The 20,912-nt window shown below is 33.8% G+C and overlaps 1 protein-coding gene across 2 annotated transcripts in view; it reads right to left on the reverse strand.

The window, feature by feature from the left end:
• Window positions 1–8,892: 8,892 nt before the first annotated feature.
• LOC143245193 (pyrokinin-1 receptor-like) overlaps window positions 8,893–20,912 on the reverse strand; it is an 83,244-nt gene continuing 71,224 nt past the window's right edge. Inside the window, exons 2-3 of one of the 2 annotated variants that reach the window (XM_076491248.1) lie at window positions 14,810–15,058; window positions 8,893–9,342 (exon numbers count right to left, since the gene is read on the reverse strand). In XM_076491248.1, coding sequence (XP_076347363.1) covers window positions 9,284–9,342; window positions 14,810–15,058 — 308 coding nt within the window. In that variant the 3' untranslated portion in view covers window positions 8,893–9,283. Of the gene's footprint in view, window positions 9,343–13,973; window positions 15,059–20,912 lie in introns of those variants that run through there. The other variant, XM_076491247.1, reaches the window with a different exon arrangement.

The raw sequence follows: 20,912 nt of genomic DNA on the forward strand, positions 1-20,912 counted from the left end.
ATACAGACCATATTTGTTGTTATGACTTAGGCTTACCATTCTTCCACTGGAGGTATGACCGACTCGCAACCGGCCTGGGCGCTATCAGTATCACTCACAGTTCCGCTACTCTCGCTACTGTCCTCATCACTAGAACTTGTCAGATCTCACCACTTGGTCATGCCAAGCGACTTTCGGCTTCGAAGGAACGAAAGCACCTCAAATAATTTAAAACAATAATTAATTTATCAAACAACCTTACTGATTAATTTTCGTTAATTATTGTGTCAGTGGGGATAAAGAAAATAGAACTTATAACTGACAATTTTTAAGTAGAACTTGAACATTTTATGATTTAAATCGCTAAGATCAGGTTTTGATTTCCATCGGCGGATTCAGCAGATGGCCCAATACGCTTTGCTAGAAGAAAAACATTCACATATAGAACTTTAACGTAATTTACTTTGGAAAATACTATAAAAATATTTAGAAGAACGTAATATCAGAGAAGACGCTAATTAGTATTAATTAGCTCTAGAATATTCTAAAAATTATTTAGATTAGGCTTTATATTTTCATAGAAAAATCTCTATTTAATTTTATTATTATTTTGCATAATAGTAAAATAAAACTGCATTTTTCCTAAAAGTTGATATTGACTCATCACAAAGTATTATCATGATAAAGAACTAACTTCCTGTGAAACTTCCGTTTCGGATATAAGCTGTCCTTTGTCTTCTGAATTAAATACGAATGTATTTGTTTGATGAAAACAACGACTGCTCCGGAGAAAACGAACATTATCGCATCGTTGTTTTTCATTCTTCATGAAAACTGGTAGAGATGGCACACTTGAGGAATTATTAGGGTCACAGAATTAGAATTTGTTACATTAGGACAAATATGAAGTGAAAAGAACAACCGAAAATTGAAATAAACGTGCAAGCACATTCACAACTTCAAAAAGAGACCAAAAACATTAAGATGTGGAGCTCGAACTACAATTATTTCTTTTAAACCCCAATTACTTTTATTATTTTTAGGAAACGTAATTTTCTTGAGATTATAATAATTTTCTTTTTGGCAAGCCCCTTCAGTGGCTCAGTGGTATGTTTGTGGACTTACAGCGCTAAAACCGCGTTTTCGATACCCTTGGTGGGCAGAGCACAGATAGCCTATTGTGTAGCTTTGTGCGTGATACAAAACAACAACAAACAAAGAATAATAATTTTAATGTAAATTATTCTGCATCGAAAAACAATATTTCCATTTCTGTATTCAATAACAATGTACATGCAGATAATGGTTGTGATAGTTTTCCGTTTTACATTTAATAATAACTCAGGTGTAAGTGAAGATTATCACAATATCTATCTTGTGTATTAAAGGACAATTTAGATATAAATAGCGATTACATTTGTCTTTTATGTATCCAACAATAATGTAAATAGATATGGCGATTATTATAAATTTTTCTCTGTATTAAATAATAACCCAGGTGGAAATGGTTAATCATTTCTAAAGTGGTGAAGCCACCTCAAGTTTTTCAACAAACCTCCTGTCTTTTGTATAATTATTAATTTTCCTTTACGAGAGAAATAAGAACCAAAGAAGTTTCTTGGAAAGATAAACTTCAAACAGATGAATTTCTAGATAAAAATATCGTGATTAGGTTAATTGCTCTGATAAATCTCTGAATAAATAATCTTCACCATGTGTTTAGCTTTGTAAACATGTTCAGATGTTACAAATGACGTTGAGTTCGTATCCAGCGTGGCCATATATGGCTAGGTGGTTAAGGCACTCGACTCGTAATCTGAGGGTCGCAGTTTCGAATTCCCGTCAACCAAACATGCTCGCCCTTTCAACCGTGGGGGCGTTATAATGTGACGGTCAATCCCACTATTCGTTGGTAAAAGAGTAGCCCAAGAGTTGGCGGTGGGTGGAGATGACTAGAATAATTAGTCATTCTAATTATTATCATTAATTATCATTAGTGATAAAGACTCACTCTAGTCTTATACTGCTAAATTAGGGATGGCTAGCGCATGCAGCCCTCGTGTAGCTTTACGCGAAATACAAAACAAACCTACGAGCACTACTGGAGGTATGCCTAACACATTTTAACTTATACTAATTAAATGATTTCCTCAACTAATACCTTGTACGGATCACATTCGTGATGTAAGAAGAAACAAGTAGGTTCAAGAAGTCTTAATATAAAGCGATAAAACCTTATAACCCGAGTGCTAAAGAAAGGTAGATCTTTGTCCTTTAGGGGTAAACTGGGAATGGTAGTGTTACTGAATGCGTCACATATAAAGAGTGTTGAATAACGTTATGACGATTGCCTGGGCTTCCAAGAAGTGTTTCATATATGTTTTTCAATCTAGCGTTGTTATGTGTGTTTTATTTCCGGTTAAACACGGCTGGAAACGCGAGCGTTTTATGAAAAGGTGTTAGAGGTGTCTTCAAGTCTAATATATTATGCTGGAGGTCAGATAAAAATATAAATAATTAAGAGTTTTACAGAATAATGAATCAAGAGTAACAACCATTGTACTCATTAACACACACATTAAATTTTTACACAAACAATTTGTTCATGCCTACAATTAAAGTAAGGCTCAAAATTATCTGTATAAAATATTGTTGAAAAAGTTATGTTACGTTATTTTGAATTTTGCGCAAAGCTACTCGAGGGGTATCTGCACTAGCCGTCCCTAATTTAGTGGTGTAGGATCAGAGAGAAGGCAGCTAATCATCACCATCCATCACTTGGACTACTATTTCACCAATAAATAATGGGATTAACCATCACATTATAACGCCCCCACGGCTGAAAGGGGTAAAGGGCGAACATGTTTGGTGTGACATAGATTCGAACCCGTGACCCTCGGATTACGATTCGAGGGCCTTAACCACCTGGCTGTGCCGAAAAAGAAGGGAAAAGGTGGTAGAGAGAATAAAAATCTGTAAATGAAATATATAAAAACATAAGGAGTGGAGAGGATAGCCTGATACGCCTCGACTAAGAGAAGTCAGAAAAACAAAACACCTTGCTAGAAATATTTTGCTTTATAGGTGTTCAAAGAGAATTAAACGTCAGTGTTGTTATAGTAAAATGAAGGTGACATATGAAGTTTTACTGAAAAATCAATATCAAGTACAGAACTTTCTCAAGACAAGTATGGAAAATTATCACAAATAGTAGGTATTCGAAAGTTTAGCGGTAAACACTGAGAGCCACACTAAATGAAGGATAATAAATAAAAATTATTTTTCTGATACGGAGCAAATCAATGATCAGAAGTCACTGATTCCAGGATCTAGATTTATTCCTCTAGGTTTATTTAATCAAACGTTTTTTCAAGTAATACCTCTTACAAATTGAAGTAATTCGACGATTTCTTTAAGTGATAGCTTGTGTGAGTTACAGTTTAACTATTTTCTTAAATAATAATTTGTATAAATTAAAGGAGATCAACCATTTCTGTAAGTAATACTTTGCATAAGTTACAGTGATTCAACCATTTGTTTAAGTAATAGCTTGTATAAATCCTATTTATTCGTATGTTTCCATAAATAATATTTTGTATAAATTGCAGTACTTCAACCATTACCTTAAATAATGGCTTGCATAAATTACATTAGTTCAACGCAGTGGCGGATTTAAGGTTGTGTGGGCCCAGAGGCTAATATATTTTGTGAACCCTACATCTCATATAATTTTACATAGAATAAAATTATCAATGGGCCCCCATTAAAACCATGGGCTCTGGAGCTTATTCAACTATCACCTTAAATAATGGTCTACATAAATTAGATTAGTTCAACCATTTTCTTAAATAAAGGTTGGATGACAAGGTTACATTAATATTATAATAAACTAAGCTATTATTTTTATTATATTATTTTTTCATCAGCTTGCTGGTAATCAGTTACAATTACTCTTAGTGGTTATGCAGTTCAATAACTCTAGTATTTTTTAGGATCAATAATTATTCATTGTTAAATCAGCAATACTTGTAATAGTGTTACGCAATATCTTACATCCAAATCATATAGTATTTAGTTAAACCATTTCAAAACGTAAACATAATGCAATATTGAAATATACGTGCATATTATACATCTAATACATACAACAGATATACATAATAAACCAATGAATTTTCGGAAAGTTGCGTTTCAACAATGACTTTTTGTATTTTAGCAACAGAATTATGATCTGATATTGGTTGTTAATATATGTACTGAAATTGTAAAATGAAATGTATAGACATTACACAGCAAAATTTGAAATTTGTTAATTTAGTGTTTGATTAAAAATATTTGTTTTTTTTATTCTTTATTTATAATTTCGGTAATATAATTGCGAAATATTATAATTCAAAAATGATTTAGGTTTAACACTGAAGTAGTATTTTTATTTTCATGAGACGTTTTATGTACTTGAGCCAAGGCGAGGTGGTTCTACATCACGTCTTTACTTGAGGCTTAATTAATACAAAAACACAAAAAGCACGGGCTCACTCTTGTCATCGTGATAAAGTTTAATATTTTATTTATATCTATGTAGTTATTTGATGAAGACTTCTAAGACTTTATTACCTTTAGTTATAGACAAAATCGAAGTAACCAGGAATTTCAATGAAGTGGTGTTTCAGGTAAGTTTTACGTTTCTATATTAAGCCTAATTCTTAACTTAGGTTACAGATAGTGTTAAGAGTCAGCTAATATTTTGTGAGTGCAAATTCTTTATTTTCCGAAATTATTGCCGAAATGTATTGCTGTATATAAAATTTCCATATATCTTTGAAATTATTTCCCAAATAAAAGTTGTGGACTATTTGCATTAACAACCTGTAATCAACATTAAATTGATATATATATGAAAATTAAATCATGCCCCACCAATTTGGGTCTATAACAATTAACCTTAATAAACATATGACATCTCACAGTTGCAGTGTCGAATTTTCAATGTGTTTGAAGCACTTCACTAAATTTTAAATGCCCGTCATTGCTTCCTAGGTTGTTATTGTGTGAGTGTGTTATTTTTTGTGTGTAAAATTCCAGTCAATCACTTTTGGACATCTAAAAATATGTCAGTAGGTGTGTTATTCAAGAGAAGCCATCAACATAGTTTAGATCCCTGAGTATGCAAGAAAGTATGTTATTTGAATGCAACCTTTTTTGGCTGCGATAACGTCTTGTGTTTAACATGATGGAGATTGTCTATTGGCCATAAGAGGAAGTGATTATTAATTTACATCCTCTCCTGAAACAAATGGTCCATGCATTCATTAACACTATTCTTTCCTGGATCCCCTACCAATCTTCAGATATAAATACTATAATATAGCACCGGAAAAAATATACAAGTATATATAACTACTTCCCACATAATTTTGAAAAATTGAATTGCTCTTGGCAGTTATATAAATAGAGCTGACCAAGTAACTTATTTTATTCAACATTTCTTGAATATTTATATTAAGATGACTTTTAATGGCTGGTATACACACTGACTAACTATCGATAAAACTGCTTATGACGCTCCATCTGTAATTTTAAAATGGTCGAACCTCAATGGTGATCTTTCCATGAGGAAAGTTCATACTGTTTCAGTGTTATTTACAACTACCTGAACCTGATTCTTTTTTCCTTTCTATTGGTTCACTGGTGGGTCATTTGTAAGTTTACAGACTAATAATGCAACATCTAATTTGACCTTTTTCTAAAATAGTCAACTAAAACCAATAAATGACTTGCAGTTCCCCTTAGTGACTCAATCACAAGTCTAAGGCTTACAGCTTTAAAAGTTGAATTTCAATACCCGTAACGGGTAGAACACAGTGTGAGCGTTGATCTTAACAATGACCAAACCAAACCATGACATACAGTGTAAAAAAAAAAAAAAGCAAAACAAAACAATATATGTATATATATATATACATTTAGTTTAAACTTTTTATTTTGGTTTTTGTACACATCAAGAATTATAATAACTAAAATAAATAACACAAAGTTTCTTGGTTGGGTGATCTTGAAATTAATTTTGTCCTATTAAAGACCTATTTGCTACCATATTAACATGTTTCTTCATATTATTACTAACCTGAAATCAAAACCTATAGTAGCAACTCTTAAGAATTACGATTTTGTTAACTCTTTTTGTATAGCTTGGTATTCTTACAGATATTAATATCCAATTTATATCGATGGTGGAAAATATAACATTTACATAAATTATAAACATTCATAAGATTGAAGTTCATTTTTAATGAAAAGTTTTAAAGTGGTTTTTGAATTTCAGGACTGTACATATGTTCTGTGCAATTGTAAACAAAATATTGTAATCTGTAAAATTGATTAAGCAAATTTTTTAACCAGTCTGATTTCTGTTGTAAATGAATCTTACTGAACGTATTCATAACATATTCAAACGTTGTTTCATTCGTCAAGATAATATGAAACATGAATTCATGATGGAGGGGTTTGTTCAATATATTAAAAAAAAAATTGTAATTAAGCACAAAGTTACACAATGGGTTATCTGTGTTTTGCCCACCACGGGTATCAAAACACGGTTTCTAGCGTTGAAAGTCCGCAAGCATACCACTGTGTCATTGATGGGCTTTTAAAAATAATACTGTAATAATATTTAGTTGTTGTTAAGCGCAAAACTACACAGTGAGTTATCTGTGCTCTGCCCGTCACGAGTGTCGAAACCCGAATTTTTAGCGTCGTAAGCTAGAAGACTTAACACACAGCCTCTAAAGGCAGCTATAATATAAATTACTTTCTTACGTAGTTTTGCTTCATTACTATAATATTTTTATTACTCAGCTTTATTTGCAGTTTCGCACTTTTAAATACCCAATTCTATTGGAAATAAAAATGCTTTTCCTGTCTTGAGAAATGTGGTAGAATTTCTTCTATGAGGCATAACCAGAGATTTAATGTGGCCAGGATGTAATAAGCTCATTTATATACAGTACTTAAATAACTTTATATGGGTTTTCTCTCACTATTAACTATAAAATAAAGACAACTACGTGCAATGAAATTTTGGAGCATATGAATATATATATATTCAAGGGCAATAAAAACCATTAAAAATAACATGCACATATTTCTAGATTCTTCCGTTTGAACGAGTATATATTTTATTCTTCCTTTTTTATCTTTCGTTTGTTAAGTCATTGTTTCATCAAAAACTTCGTGAACTATAAAGTATCGAGGTAAAAATGACTGCAAAATACCACAATTTATTTCAGAAAGATGTAATGTATAAATATTGTAGCACAACGATTTCTTGTTACATTTTTTTTTTCTTTCAGCGTTTCTGCTGATAATTTAGGTGTAAAAGGGAGGTAAAATATGTTTGGGTTGAAATAACGTTTCTTAATTTTCTATGAAGACTCTCAAAACTCTTTCTTAATCATTTATTCAGACGTAACAAAAGAAAGACGACTGATACATTTATATACCTTTTCTTAACATAAACTCTGAGGGCAGTATTTGACAAAATAGCTACACGAGGGCTATCTGCGCTAGCCGTCTCTAATTTAGCAGTGTAAGACTAAAGGGAAGACAGCTAGTCTTCATCACCCACCGCCAACTCTTTGATTACTCTTTTTTTCCAATGAATAGTGGGATTGACCGTACCGTTATAACGTCCCCACGGCTGAAAGGGCGAGCATGTTTGGTGTGACGGGAATTCGAACGCGCTACCCTCAGATTAGGAGTCGAGTACCTTAACCACCTGGCCACGCCGAGCCACGTCTAAAGAACATAGGGTAAATGATGAATTATTAATGAAGGCTTATGATAGATAATATCTGTATAAATATAATAGTACTGTTTGTTGTATGTCCATGTAACTACTTCGCAGGGTGTGGATGGATCTTCACCAAAATTGGTATGGAAGTTCATTAGTTTATGCGGTGGGGGGTACATACAAGTATTCAGTTTTGCATTTTGCGGTTTTTATGGGCGTTTTTTTTTTTTTTACCACAACCTTATCTCCTATTTATAAATCTTGGTATGAAGGTTTGTTGGGTCCGTGCGGAGATGTTCGCAGATTTTCAGTTTCACATTTTTTGCTCTGCAGTTTTACGGGCCTTTTTGCAATATTTACAATTACATACAAAGGAAGCAACTTTTCATGTTCTAAGATAACCTTTCATTAATCTTGAATTTACTTAACTTCCGTCCATGGGATGGGTACTCCAACTGGTATGTATATAAATTCTTGAATACAAAAATGTATGAGGCTATGTAACGTTTCAAGTGAATCTAGGATACTGGAGATCTTCCTGTTAAAATGTAAGTAATATCGTTGATGAATTGTAACTAGAAAAGGTTTATACATCTCGAGCTGTGGGGAGAAGATGGAGAGCGCTATCTAGAGGAGCTTTAGGTTATTTATTTTAAGTAAAATATTTTATTTAATTACTTAAATGGGACTTTCTAGGTGCGTTTTTTGTTTTCCTGACTCTAATGTAAATGAGGATTTTTACTTTTTCATTGAAGCCAAAATTACATATATAACAATGTAAGTTTTTCACTTCCATGCTGTAAACACTGAGGCTGTAATTATACGATGGATAAGAATAAATAAATTAGGTTATTGGTCTTGGTGTGTAAAAAATAACCTATTCAGAAAGTTGGACCATTTTATGTTGTTATAAAATGCTCTGGTTACACTGCTTTGTTGAGGCTCTAATAATATATTGATGAGTGTTACAAAGAAGTTTTCTAGAAATCACTTGTATGTATAAATAGAACATGTTACGATAATAATTTTCAAATGTATTTTGATACGTCGTTCTAACTAAAAGTACTTTTCAAAAATTTATGTCTAAAATATTTTTTTTGGTTTCAATCATAAAGACAAAATACTTTTTCGGGTCTTTATTTCACTTACATTTACACAGAAGAAATCTCTAACGTATTGTTATTATAATATTCCATTTACACTTATTTGACAATTACTCTTAAACCTGCTTTCCATTTTACGTGGCAAGTAAATAACAGATGCTACGTAGGCTGAGTTAAATTTTGCGAATAAATGACAAAAGTCTTTCCTGGTCGTGATTCCTCAGTTAGACTAGGATATATATCTATTATAAGAACAATTATATACATTAGTGAAATATATCTAACGAAGTTAAAGGAAGTACTGAAAACGAATTACTAAGTCGTGTTGGGAATACATTTTCTGAGGAACAGTACAGTGATCTAAAGAGACCAATTGAGACCAAAACACAACATCACAACTTCATTGTTTTTATCATTCAGTAGATGGCGCTCTTTGGTGATGAACAGACATAAACTCGGTTGAAATCCGTTCTGAAACAACAGAAAAAGTCCTTTTAGTTGCTGCCAAATTCTTCATTCAACAATAAGTTATTATTCAAATAGCCCAGTACATCACAAAGAGTTTGGTATTTTATGCACGTCCAAGCTACTTATGTTTCCATTCCGTGTGCTGATTAAACAATAGTGGCGTGATACAAGAATCTTAGTAGCTATTGATTTGTAATAAAATAAGCTATTTTGTATTTGAACAAATGTTTCTTTCTGTTTTATGTTGTATAGAATGTTTCACACCTAAGGTAAGAAAACATTAAGATGAGATATTGAAAACATTTCTTCAGTGTACCCAGATTCTTCTTTTTTAATTCTCATATGACTGTTTTCCTTTCAGAATATATCAAAATACTTGACACAAATTGTGACACTAAGTAATTTTTTGTGAAGCAGGTTTGTTTGTTTTTTAATTTCGCGCATAGCTACACGAGGGCTATCTGACTAGTCGTCCCTAATTTAGCAGCGTAAGACTAGAGGGAAGGCAGCTAGTCATCAACACCCACCGTCAATTATGCAGATAACACTACGGTAGGTGTGTGTAAACAAAATATAAAACGAAACGTCGTATATTTAAATATTGCACCATCCATTAAATAACCTTTATAAACTGTATCTTTAAGTCATGAAATTCTTTACACCCGAATGTAGTACAGTTCTGTAAATATCAGTATATTCGTAATTCAGGTATCATTAAATACTTTGATTTAAATACACACGTAACGGTCCGGCAGAGCCAAGTGGGTTAAAGCGTGGGACTCCTATATCGAGGGTCGCGGGTTCGCATGCTCGCCCTCAGTCAATCCCACTGTTCGTTGGTGAAAGAGTAGCCCGAGAGTTGGTGGTGGGTGGTGATGATTAGCTGCCTTCCCTCTGATCTTATACTGCTAAATTAGGGACGGCTAGCGCAGATAGCCCTCGAGTAGCTTTGCGCGAAATTCAAAACAAACATACACACGTAAAAAAGGTTACAATCTGTGTGAGAACTGAATATAAAAAGTCAGTGAAAAACGTTGCATGCTAAATGAAAACATAAAGTTGAGTTAACTTTGTATGACAATAACGCTTTCAACCATTACCATTAAAACGTCATGTAATAAATGTAGTACTTAGCCTGTAAAAACAACTTGTAATATTGTCTTGTAAGTGATAAGTTTAGCTCTTTTTAACAACATCATGCGTGTAGTGAAATGTAAGTGTGCTTTAGATTACGTTGGTAAAGTGTTCTACAGTCACTGTGCACTTATATATGTATATAATTACAAAACTGCACAGTGACTTTCCGATTATCCTGTATAATGAAAATAAAAAGTATAATTGAAACAAAGGTACAGAAAATAAGTGAAATCATGTTAGAAACTTATAATAATTTATTTTCATCGTAATTTGATATATTTAATTCAAGTTATTAACATTTAGTGTAAAGTTATATTTGTACGTCTTGAGTTAACACTCTCTACTGAGCGCAGATAGCCCTCGTGTAGCTTTGCGCTAAATTAAAAACAAACCAAACCAAACACTCTACTGAAATCATGAAACTGGTAGGAAATAAAACGAAGAGAAAAATAACACCTATTAGTTTAGCATTGTGGTGTTTTAGTACTGTGTCAGTATGTGTTTCGGTTTCCTTTATATGTTTTGTATAGCCTATTTTATAAACGTGCATAAACATCTGTAAAGGAAACAAATATGTATATGGCTATATGTCTTCTTGCGTATGTATATTTGGAGTTATAAGAATTGTCATTTGCACATGATATATAAAACAGTGGAGAACTCGAACGTGAGCATACTTTAAAGTGATGAATGAATGAGTTTATATATAATCTGTATTTACTGGTTTGCTTTTTGTGAAGAACTGTATAACATTAAACTGATGAAGTGAAGTATTCGTTTTTGTTCGAGACTAACACGAATAATGTATTGGTTACTTTTTCCCTGCTTTTTTTAACCCTTTTCTACTACAAAGGAAGATAATTATCTACTTTGTCTCTTGCAGGGTGATTATTATACTCACGTGATCAACAATATCGTTCTTACCACCACTCGTGCTTGTCTTAGGATATTTTCCTATTTGTCATCTCCCCCTTGCGGCAATGTTTACGTCATTTGCAAGGAAATGATTTATGTTATTTTATTCTTACAATGACCCGAGGATAAAAAATCGTTAAAAGTAGTAAACGAATTGTTGGCTAAACAATAAACTTATTTCTTTTAACTGTGAAATTGCACTTAACGAAGTTTCAATTCTTTAGTTATATATAACATAACACAAAGCCTTTCTGTAATAATACTAATATATACTGAGAAGAAGCTGAACTACATCCTTGCAAGTAAGGTTGACTTTGTCCTGTGTACGGGCTTGCATTTTGGAGACGTACAGAGAACAAAATCATATGTGGTGAAGAAACTACACAGAACGAGGAAACCTTAATGCCATCAAACGAGTTTTTGGAAAGTGCCCTGCATTACTGAATAAACATTCTTTAATTTCTTATATACAAGCAAAATAATACGAAATAAAATACTTCTAGATGTAAAATGCACATTGCACGATGTGGAAATTTGGTGCCCTGAGAGATGAATTGGTTTCATATGGAACGAAAATATTAGCTCCGTGCTTGAAAATTATTTATTTTAGTGATCCAAATACAAGACAATATTATGCCCTATTAGTGAGTTAGTTAGTTATCACCATTAGATTCCATCTAGGAGCATAGGGCCGCAATCGCTTGCGGATTCTTCAACAAGTATTTAAGTGAGTAGGTTGTTAGCCCACTGCACCGAGCCGTCCCTAATTTAGCAGTGTAAGACTAGAGGGAAGGCAGCTAGTCATCATCACCCACCGCCAACTCTTGGGCTACTCTTTTACCAACGAATAGTGGGATTGACCGTCACATTATAACGCCCCCACGGCTGGGAGGGTGAGCATGTTTGGCGCGACCCTCGGATTACGAGTCGCACGTCTTACGCGCTAGGCCATGCCAGGCCTATTATGCCCTATTATATGATCTAATTGTGTTTGACAAACTAACAGGAGTAATTGTCGATACAAGATACTTGAATCTCTGAAGAGATACAAGGTGATAATAGGTAACTCATGTGAGTTACAATCATTAGAGAAAATAGGGTGTATGTTAAGAATTAGTTGTTGATCACAATCTGTTTTAAAGAAAGAAGCTTCAAACGCAGTTTAGTAAGGATGTTCTCTTCTTTTAATCTTTCTGTTGTTAAATCATCTCATATATCTTTAATGTGCAATATGATGGATGTTTGCAATGGCCTTCTCTACGTTTTCCATAACATTCTAAGACGATCAAAGTTTATCTGAACCTGAATCAAAGGAGCTTAAGATTGAAAGTTTGTGGCAAAAACATTGGGTTACACACCATAACTACCTTGAAACTACACATATAGTTTAGGGGTATTTAGTAACGTGTTTACTTACTTACTGACGGTTCTTCCACCACAGGTGACCCAAAATTTCCATCAATAGTAAATGTATTATGCAACCTTTCAGACACTAGTCACTTTTGTTCTGGTAATGCTTCTGTTGAAACCTTTGTGACCTTTAGTTTCGTAGCTTCAATATCGTTAGTTTGATATTTAATCACGGTTGAAGAAGTATTGGTTAAATGACAACCCATAATGTACCCTAAATTCACATAGAGACAATCATTACCCTATAGTGTGTATTCAACTGCAATCGATTTGGTTAAGAAGATTAATCTTTGTTCACCTATGCGACGAACAGGATAGCATTACTCACTAATATAAGGAAACAAGATATTCATCATGAAAAATTTAAAAAAAGAAATGATTCCAAGAGGGAAAAAGGACTCGCATTGAGCTGCTCCGGAACTGTCGAATATCGAGGTAACAGAAACAATGCTAAACCTGATCAAGAAGAAACGGAGTTGTTGTCTCCCAGTTAACATTTCGTAACATCTAATTATGGCAATGAAAGGATGAGTTACATTTGAGTGTTTCTTTTTCTGATTTAAGTTTGAAAGTTTATGACTTTTTTTCCAAACATCAAGGAACAGATGGCATTTCTTACCATTCAACAGTAGAAAGCTCCTAAACAAGATGGTACTTTTAATATAGTACAAATAATGCACACATGGTTAATAAGTACTAGACTATCAAACTTTACAATGACACAAATGGCCTCTTATAGGTTATTGCTTTCTAAAGAACATGTCTAAGAGAGATTTGCACAGATCCATCTGAAGCAACTTACATGTATTCTCTGTTTGATATCAATAGCTAATGTATCCCGAACTTCTACAGTTAATAAATAACATATTGAGTTATTCGTTTTTTCCAAAGTTTTTAACTGCTTTTTTTACGAATTACGCTTATAGGAAGCCATATTTTTCAAGTCTGAGTTGCTACTTATGCCCAAATTCTGGACGATGCACATAACATATGTTTATCTTTCACAAAATATTTCTTTACTATATCTGATTTGTTACTTATGTTGGTGGATCCACCCTTGTTTTTTTTAGAAAACCATAGATCGGCCTCTGAGTTCATTTTCTCTCGTGTTCTGTGAACGTTTTCATTTAAAATAAGTGTTGACTAAACGAAGAAAATAAATAACAATTTGGTTCACTGGAACATTCTATTATACCCGAATAAAGAAGAAGTTTTACTACGATCAGTTTGACCTTTTCATTCGAACAAATTCCACAATAAAATATTTAGAATGTAAAAGAAAGTAAAAATGTAAGGTAAACTTTATCATAAATGTTAAGTGCTCGATATTCTTGAAAAAAATTTTTCTACACATGTTTAGAATAATATCCAACATGTACAGCATAAAATCTTAAAGAGTTCTAAAGGTTATAATAGTCTTAAGTCTAAGTAGTGTTCTAATTCAGAAATATTACATTACATCACGGCAACTCTTGGTAATACGGTGATAACAGCCCGCAAAGAACTTCTAAAGGTTTAAACAATCTAAGTCAAAACAATGTTATAATTTAGAAATATTACATTACGACAGGGCAGATTTTGGGTAATATGGTGTTAACAGTATTTAAAATAGTCATAAAAGATATATTTGTAATAAGTGGATCAAGAGTTTCCTGTTTCCACTTGCATCAGGTTTTTCGAGATTTGTCGGATGTCATATAGTTGGACAGTTCTGTTTCATCAAAAGCATCGTCATCTAACATCCGTAAACTACTGTTGCTTATTGAACTGCTGACTTTACGTTTTCCACCAGAATCTTTTCCCTTCTGCACCGATAAAGCTGGAGTATTCAGAGCAATCTCTTGAGTTCCTTTAGGGGCAGGATTTACTGTAGCGTCGTTGGTCAGTAGCAGGCGAATTTTGACATCTGACGCGTGGTGTGGGGACACAGATAAGAGAGTGTTGTCAGTAGTCTCAAAAGCTGTCGAACGGTAAGTGCTATTTAAGCGAGACAGGTACTTGAACTTACCGCTTCTTGGTTGGCGGCAACCACAGCATCTTGTTATTGTGTCTTTGAAAGCTTGTCTGAACTTCAAAGACAGGATACTGTACAGGATAGGGTTGATGGTGGCGCTGAAGTAGTACGATACACCGGAAATGTAGTTCAATACGTCATAAACCTTCCTGTCTGTTGCTGTTGGTTTCTTGACGTATATTGCCATTAGACGCTGGGCGTGGAAGGGTGCCCAGCAGATGAAGAAAGCCACCACCACAGCAACTGCAAGGAAACAAATATACAATTTAACAGCTTAAATGAAATAGGTACGAAACACCCATTAAAGACACTCCACCACCAGGATTTGAAGTTCTTCTGAACTTACTTTCTTGAGCATACGAGTTGATGTCATTTTGGTCGCTGTGAGGAACTATCTTCCCAGAGACTGAAATGTCATCAACTTCTACACTTCATATAGACGCAGTGCAATGGTAAGTAAATTTTTATAAAATGATTCACAAAATAATGACCTTCATGTGCCTTTGGTATTTTAATTTCGCGCAAATCTACACGAGGTTTATCTGCACTAGCCGTCCCTAATTTAGCCGTTTAAGACTAGAGGGAAGGCAACTAGTCATCACTACCCACCGCCAACTCTTGGGCTACTCTTTTACCAACGAATAGTGGGATTGAATGTAACATTATAACGCTCTCACGGCTGAAAGGGCGAGCATGCTTGGTATGATGGAGATTCGAACCTGCGATCTTTGAACACAAGTAGAGTGAGTTAACCACATGGCCATGCGGGGCCCGCCTTTGGAGACAATCTCATATATATATGATTAAATACAGGAAATTACGAATTAGTACTTATAGACGTTATGTCTATACATTGACACACAAATATCGACATATATATACACACACACATGTGTATATTCATAATTTCTCTTTATCAAAATCCAATTTTGGTTGGAGACTAAATGTAGGTTATTGAAAACTTGGTCACTCGCCAGCTACTAGATAGAGGGCGTCATTTTATGAAGAATCTCTCTTTCTTTTCGAAAACTATTTTTAAAATAGAACAAATCATTCATGCTATAAAACATTATACATTATTACTGAAGTAACCTCGTGAACTAATTCGTGATGACGATCCATTTGAAGTAAAAATGCTGGTACGGTTATAAGAAAACAGAGGACAACGTTTCGACATTCTTAGATCATTTTTGTTAACCTGATGATGACCTAAGAAGGTCGAAATGTTGTCCTCTGTTTTATTAGTAAAATTGTTAATACTCATACCGGCCATCCTGAGGTATATTTATAACTGCGTTAGTCTTACGTTTGATGATGGAAACATATTCAAGCACACTTATTCATTTCTCAAGCTGTGTTCGCATTAGATAAAGAAATAATAATGCTTAACCGATACGAAGGTTTTGAAGCAATCACATTTTCATAGTGTTCTTTAATTATGAAAATGAAAATCAGGCCTTTAAAACGTTTTATTATTTGGATTTTATTTGCAAATAATGCGTGAAATCTAGTTTTTTGTTTCTAGCCAAAGAGTAGTAGAGGGCGCCTCAAATTCAAATGTTTAACGGATCTAAAGTTTTAGAGCCAAGGAATAGATATGTTTCAACGACTCATTTTTATATCATATATGGGTAATATATTCGTGGAAGTACTGCTTAAAATACTGGTCATCAGGTTCCTTAACCCTTTCAGTATTTCTGGGTTGTATTTGTCCCAGTGTATGTTTGTACAGGATTTGTAGGATCCGTATATCTGTTAAAAAAATATGTTCAGTGTGGTGCCGTACTTCTTTTAGTATAAATTTAGGTTTTCTGTTCGTACTTACATCGTTTTTACGTCAATAATACAAAATCCTTACCGAAAGGGATAATTATTTTTAGGCCTAGTATATCTGGCGCTTGACTCGCCACTTGAAAGTTGCGGGTTCAAATTTCTTTCATCGAACATGCTCGCTCTTAAAGCTGTGAGAAGTTATCATGTGACAGTTGATCCCACTATTCATTGGTAATTGGGCAGCTCAAGAATTGACGTTGCCTTCCCTCTAGACTATCACTGCTAAATTGGGAATGGCTAACGCAAGTAGCCCTAAAAAAGCTTTGCACAGAATTGAAAACAAACCATTCGAAGCTTGTTTATCCTTTGAATTTGTAGAAAAAGAGAGGGTATCATTTTATAAATGTTTGCGCTAAAACAAAATGATTCATGGTTGAATTCGATTATAAAAATAGAATTTTACGTATATAAATAAAAAAAAGAGACAAATATTTGTACATAAAGGATATCACAGATAAAAACCAACAACAGTGAAATGAAAATGTGGTGTGGACATTCCGACATAAATTTTTCTTTTTTGATTGTACAAAGAATGAAAGATATTTGGCAGTTTAATACATATGTCACCTAGTAGGTCTTAAAACACAGGGAAAAATAAACATGTAATTTTTAATGTGGCATAAAATAATTATTTTGCTGGATAGTTCGGAAGTGTGGTTTGGTTTGATTTGTTTTGAATTTCGCGCAAAGCTACACGAGGGCTATCTGCGCTAGTCATCCCTAATTTAGCAGTGTAAGACTAGAGGGAAAGCAGCTAGTCATCACCCCCACAGCCCAACGCTTTGGCTACTCTTTTACCAACGAATAGTGGGATTGACCATCACATTATAACGTACCCACGGCTGAAAGGGCGAGCATGTTTGGTGTGACGGGGATTCGGAGGTGTGAGTAGCGTCAATGTTACATATTATTCGAATCGTAAGTAAAACGTTCACTGTTGTAGTGAAAGTCAGTTAATAACATCATACACTTGATGTAACTCGTTGTGAGTAATGGTTTATTAAGCCTCACATGCTTTGTTTTTTTACGAATCTCTTCCTTCGATTTGTCATCTATACGTCTACTTTCATTAAAAATAAGAGTTGAGAACGTAACATAAACAATATTTTAATTTATATATTACAACAAAAACCAAAACTTCTGTCTCTAATGGATTATGCCTCCACTCTCTTCCACAGTGACTCAGCGGCAGGTCTGAAATGTTATAACGCTAAAAAAAGGGTTTCGATATATGTGGTGGACATGGCACAATAACATCTTGTTTATCTATGTGCTTAATAGCGAAAAATCATGAAAATCTGATGGTTTATAGTAAACTGCTTCAGAGCTACGTTGCTAAATCTGGAAACGTGAACTCATGGTAATGCATTTAAAACAGTACAGTTTTGAAGTTTAATTCTGTGGACTATAATTTGCATCTCGAAAGTTAAAAAACAAACAAAAAAACACGATGAAGATGGTTTGGACTTTATAACAGGTACGTCTCATTAGAAGTCACTTTTAGTCTTTTCACCTGGGTTTCATGTAATTTAATGATTATCGTACCCTAACTGTGATTCCAAAAGTTCATGGTTCACGTTCCATTGCTGCAGAAACGTGTTGTGTAATTCGAGATCGTAGTTGCAGTATGAAAGAGTTAACCATGAGTTAGTGTAAGTGATGTTGAATAATTGCCTTCCCTAGTTTGTAGTGACTGGTATGCATAGATAGTTTTCGTGTGGCTTTGTGCGAAAATGGTGTGGGTCATAATTTATTGTATTGAAAGAGTAATTATGCCAAAAAAAATTAGGTGTTTCAGTGAGATTGGAGATTTTTAATTTATGATGTTAACAGCCAAGATAGAGCCTCAAAGTTACTGTTTGTGCGTGAAAATGCAAAATATCATATAGAATGCATTACCAATATCATAATATTCGTATTGAAGTAAAGACCTAAGTGTGATTGGTAACGTGTTGATGACATTACAGAACATGTTAACGTATGGAACTACGTCTCAATGACTACATAAAACTTTTTGTTCCACAGCTATGTATTTAATATAACTTGTTGAAAATGTCGTCTTAGGTAGATGTTCAAAATATTATAATGCATCACCACGCCGCCTGTAGTCAGCTACTAAAACTATCTTGAAATCTGAGTAACCAAGATACATGTATTATGTATTTTGTAAAAGAAAGACGTAACTACGCAGCTTGTTAGGGCTACATCAACAAACACCGAAATGTCTAGCTGGAAAACAACGTTGAAAATGGTATCGGACTTATAATATGCACCATAGTATATACGCTACTTTATTCCCAAACAATAATGTCTTTTCTCCATTCATCAAACATCCTGGCCTTACGGCTAACAAAGCTCCGTTGATATATTAGTGATTCTATATAGCTATTTCTAAAGGTTAGTATCTGCTGGGTTGAGTCTTGTGTCCTTAATTAAAGTCACGTCTCAGTAGAAGTAATGATATAGATAATTACACAGCCTGATTTCGATGTTTGATATCATCGCATGTCACCATACGTTTCCCCTGAACGAAGCAGTTAATTCGGTATTGATTCTTTAAAATAAGACGTTTGTTCATTTTCTCTCTTCCCAAACCGTAGTTTTAGAAGGCTTGGTGGGACGAGGAAACAACACATCCTTGTGTAGAGTTTTGCTTCCCTATGAAAACTGATATTTTTCTTATGTTTAGTTTTTATTCATGTGGTGTAAATGTATAACCTCCAAGTTAAAGTAAACATGCACTAATCTCAACCAAGGGGCATAAATTACAATATAAGTGTATTTTAGTTATGAATTATCTTAGTTCAACTCTTGAATCCGTAATGTTATTTTAAATATAGGTTCCATGAAAAATGAACTAATAATTACTTTACATCAAGTTGCAATTTAATTATATCTTAAAATTTACATATGAACAACTGTTACTGGAGAGAAAAAGAGGATTGGTTTAGATGAACCAAAACGTAGTTTATAATATAACTTACGCAACTGGACATTAATCATGGAGTGTGCACTTTGAGCTTCTAAAGTTCTTAATAGACAGAGGCACAACACTTATTATATTACTGAACTGAAGATTGCATCGAATGTTAAATACATTAAAACCAACACATTTATTACGCATGTATTTTATGTATTTGTAGCTGTTTGTTGGTAAGCGGAAAACTAAACGATATGTATAGGGTTACTGTGTTGAGACCACTGCGGGTATTTGACACCGATTTTTAGCGTTTTAGTTTTCAGACGTAGAGCTCGGTGTCGAGTGTTAATGTATTAGTATACATTGCTGTTTGATACTGTAACGTTTCTTTGCGTTTAACGTCATAGGCTTTAGTTTCTGTATATTTTTACCTTCTACTTTGATTGATATGTTTACTGGATCGTTATGAGATACTGCTAAAGTTTGTCTGAAATGGGATATTTCGTTGTCATATAATACTTGAGGCTCTGGTATTGTCACTTTTAACTGCTTTGTTTGTTTTGTTTTTTAATTTCGCACAAAGCTATACGAGGACTGTCTGCGCTAGCCGTCCCTAATTTAGCAGCGTATGACTATAGGGAAAACAGCTAGTCTTCGCGACCCATCGCCAGCTCTTGGGCTAATCTTTTACCAACGAAGAGTGGAATTGACCGTCACATTATAACGCCCCCACGGCTGAAAGGGCGAGAATGTTTGGTGTGACAGGGATTCGAACTCGCGAACCTCAGATTACGAGTCACTTTTAATCCCCATATACCCTTACGAACATACGAATATAAAATTGCAAATTCAATATTTATGATTAAAACGAGAAGTAATTTTGTAACACAACAGGAATGTCACGTGGTGCAAAATGAAGTTGATTATACAAAAATATTGTTCCGTTTTGCAATGTTGACGGAACTAGAAGTGCTTTACGTGTCGATATATTTTCATGACTATGAGTGCTCATTTGTCGGCGTATTTTCATAAATTAAGAGTGTCTATTCGAAGATGTATTTGGTGATTGGAAGTTCTTTTTTGATTGTATATTTTCATGAGTGAAATTTATTATTTTTGTTGTATTTTCATGAAACAAAGTGATTATTTTTCAGCATACTTTCATGAGTGAGAGTGATTATTTTTCAGTACATATTCATGACTGGGAATTACTATTTGTCAGTGTATTTTCATCACTGAAAATTATCGTTTCTAATGTATTTTCGCGACTGAGAATGACATTTGTAGTGTATTTTCATGACTGAGCATGATATTTCTAATGTATTTTCGTGACCGAGCATGATA

Source organism: Tachypleus tridentatus, chromosome 2, assembly GCF_004210375.1.
Source record: "Tachypleus tridentatus isolate NWPU-2018 chromosome 2, ASM421037v1, whole genome shotgun sequence".
In the NCBI taxonomy this organism is placed as follows: Eukaryota; Metazoa; Arthropoda; class Merostomata; order Xiphosura; family Limulidae; genus Tachypleus; species Tachypleus tridentatus.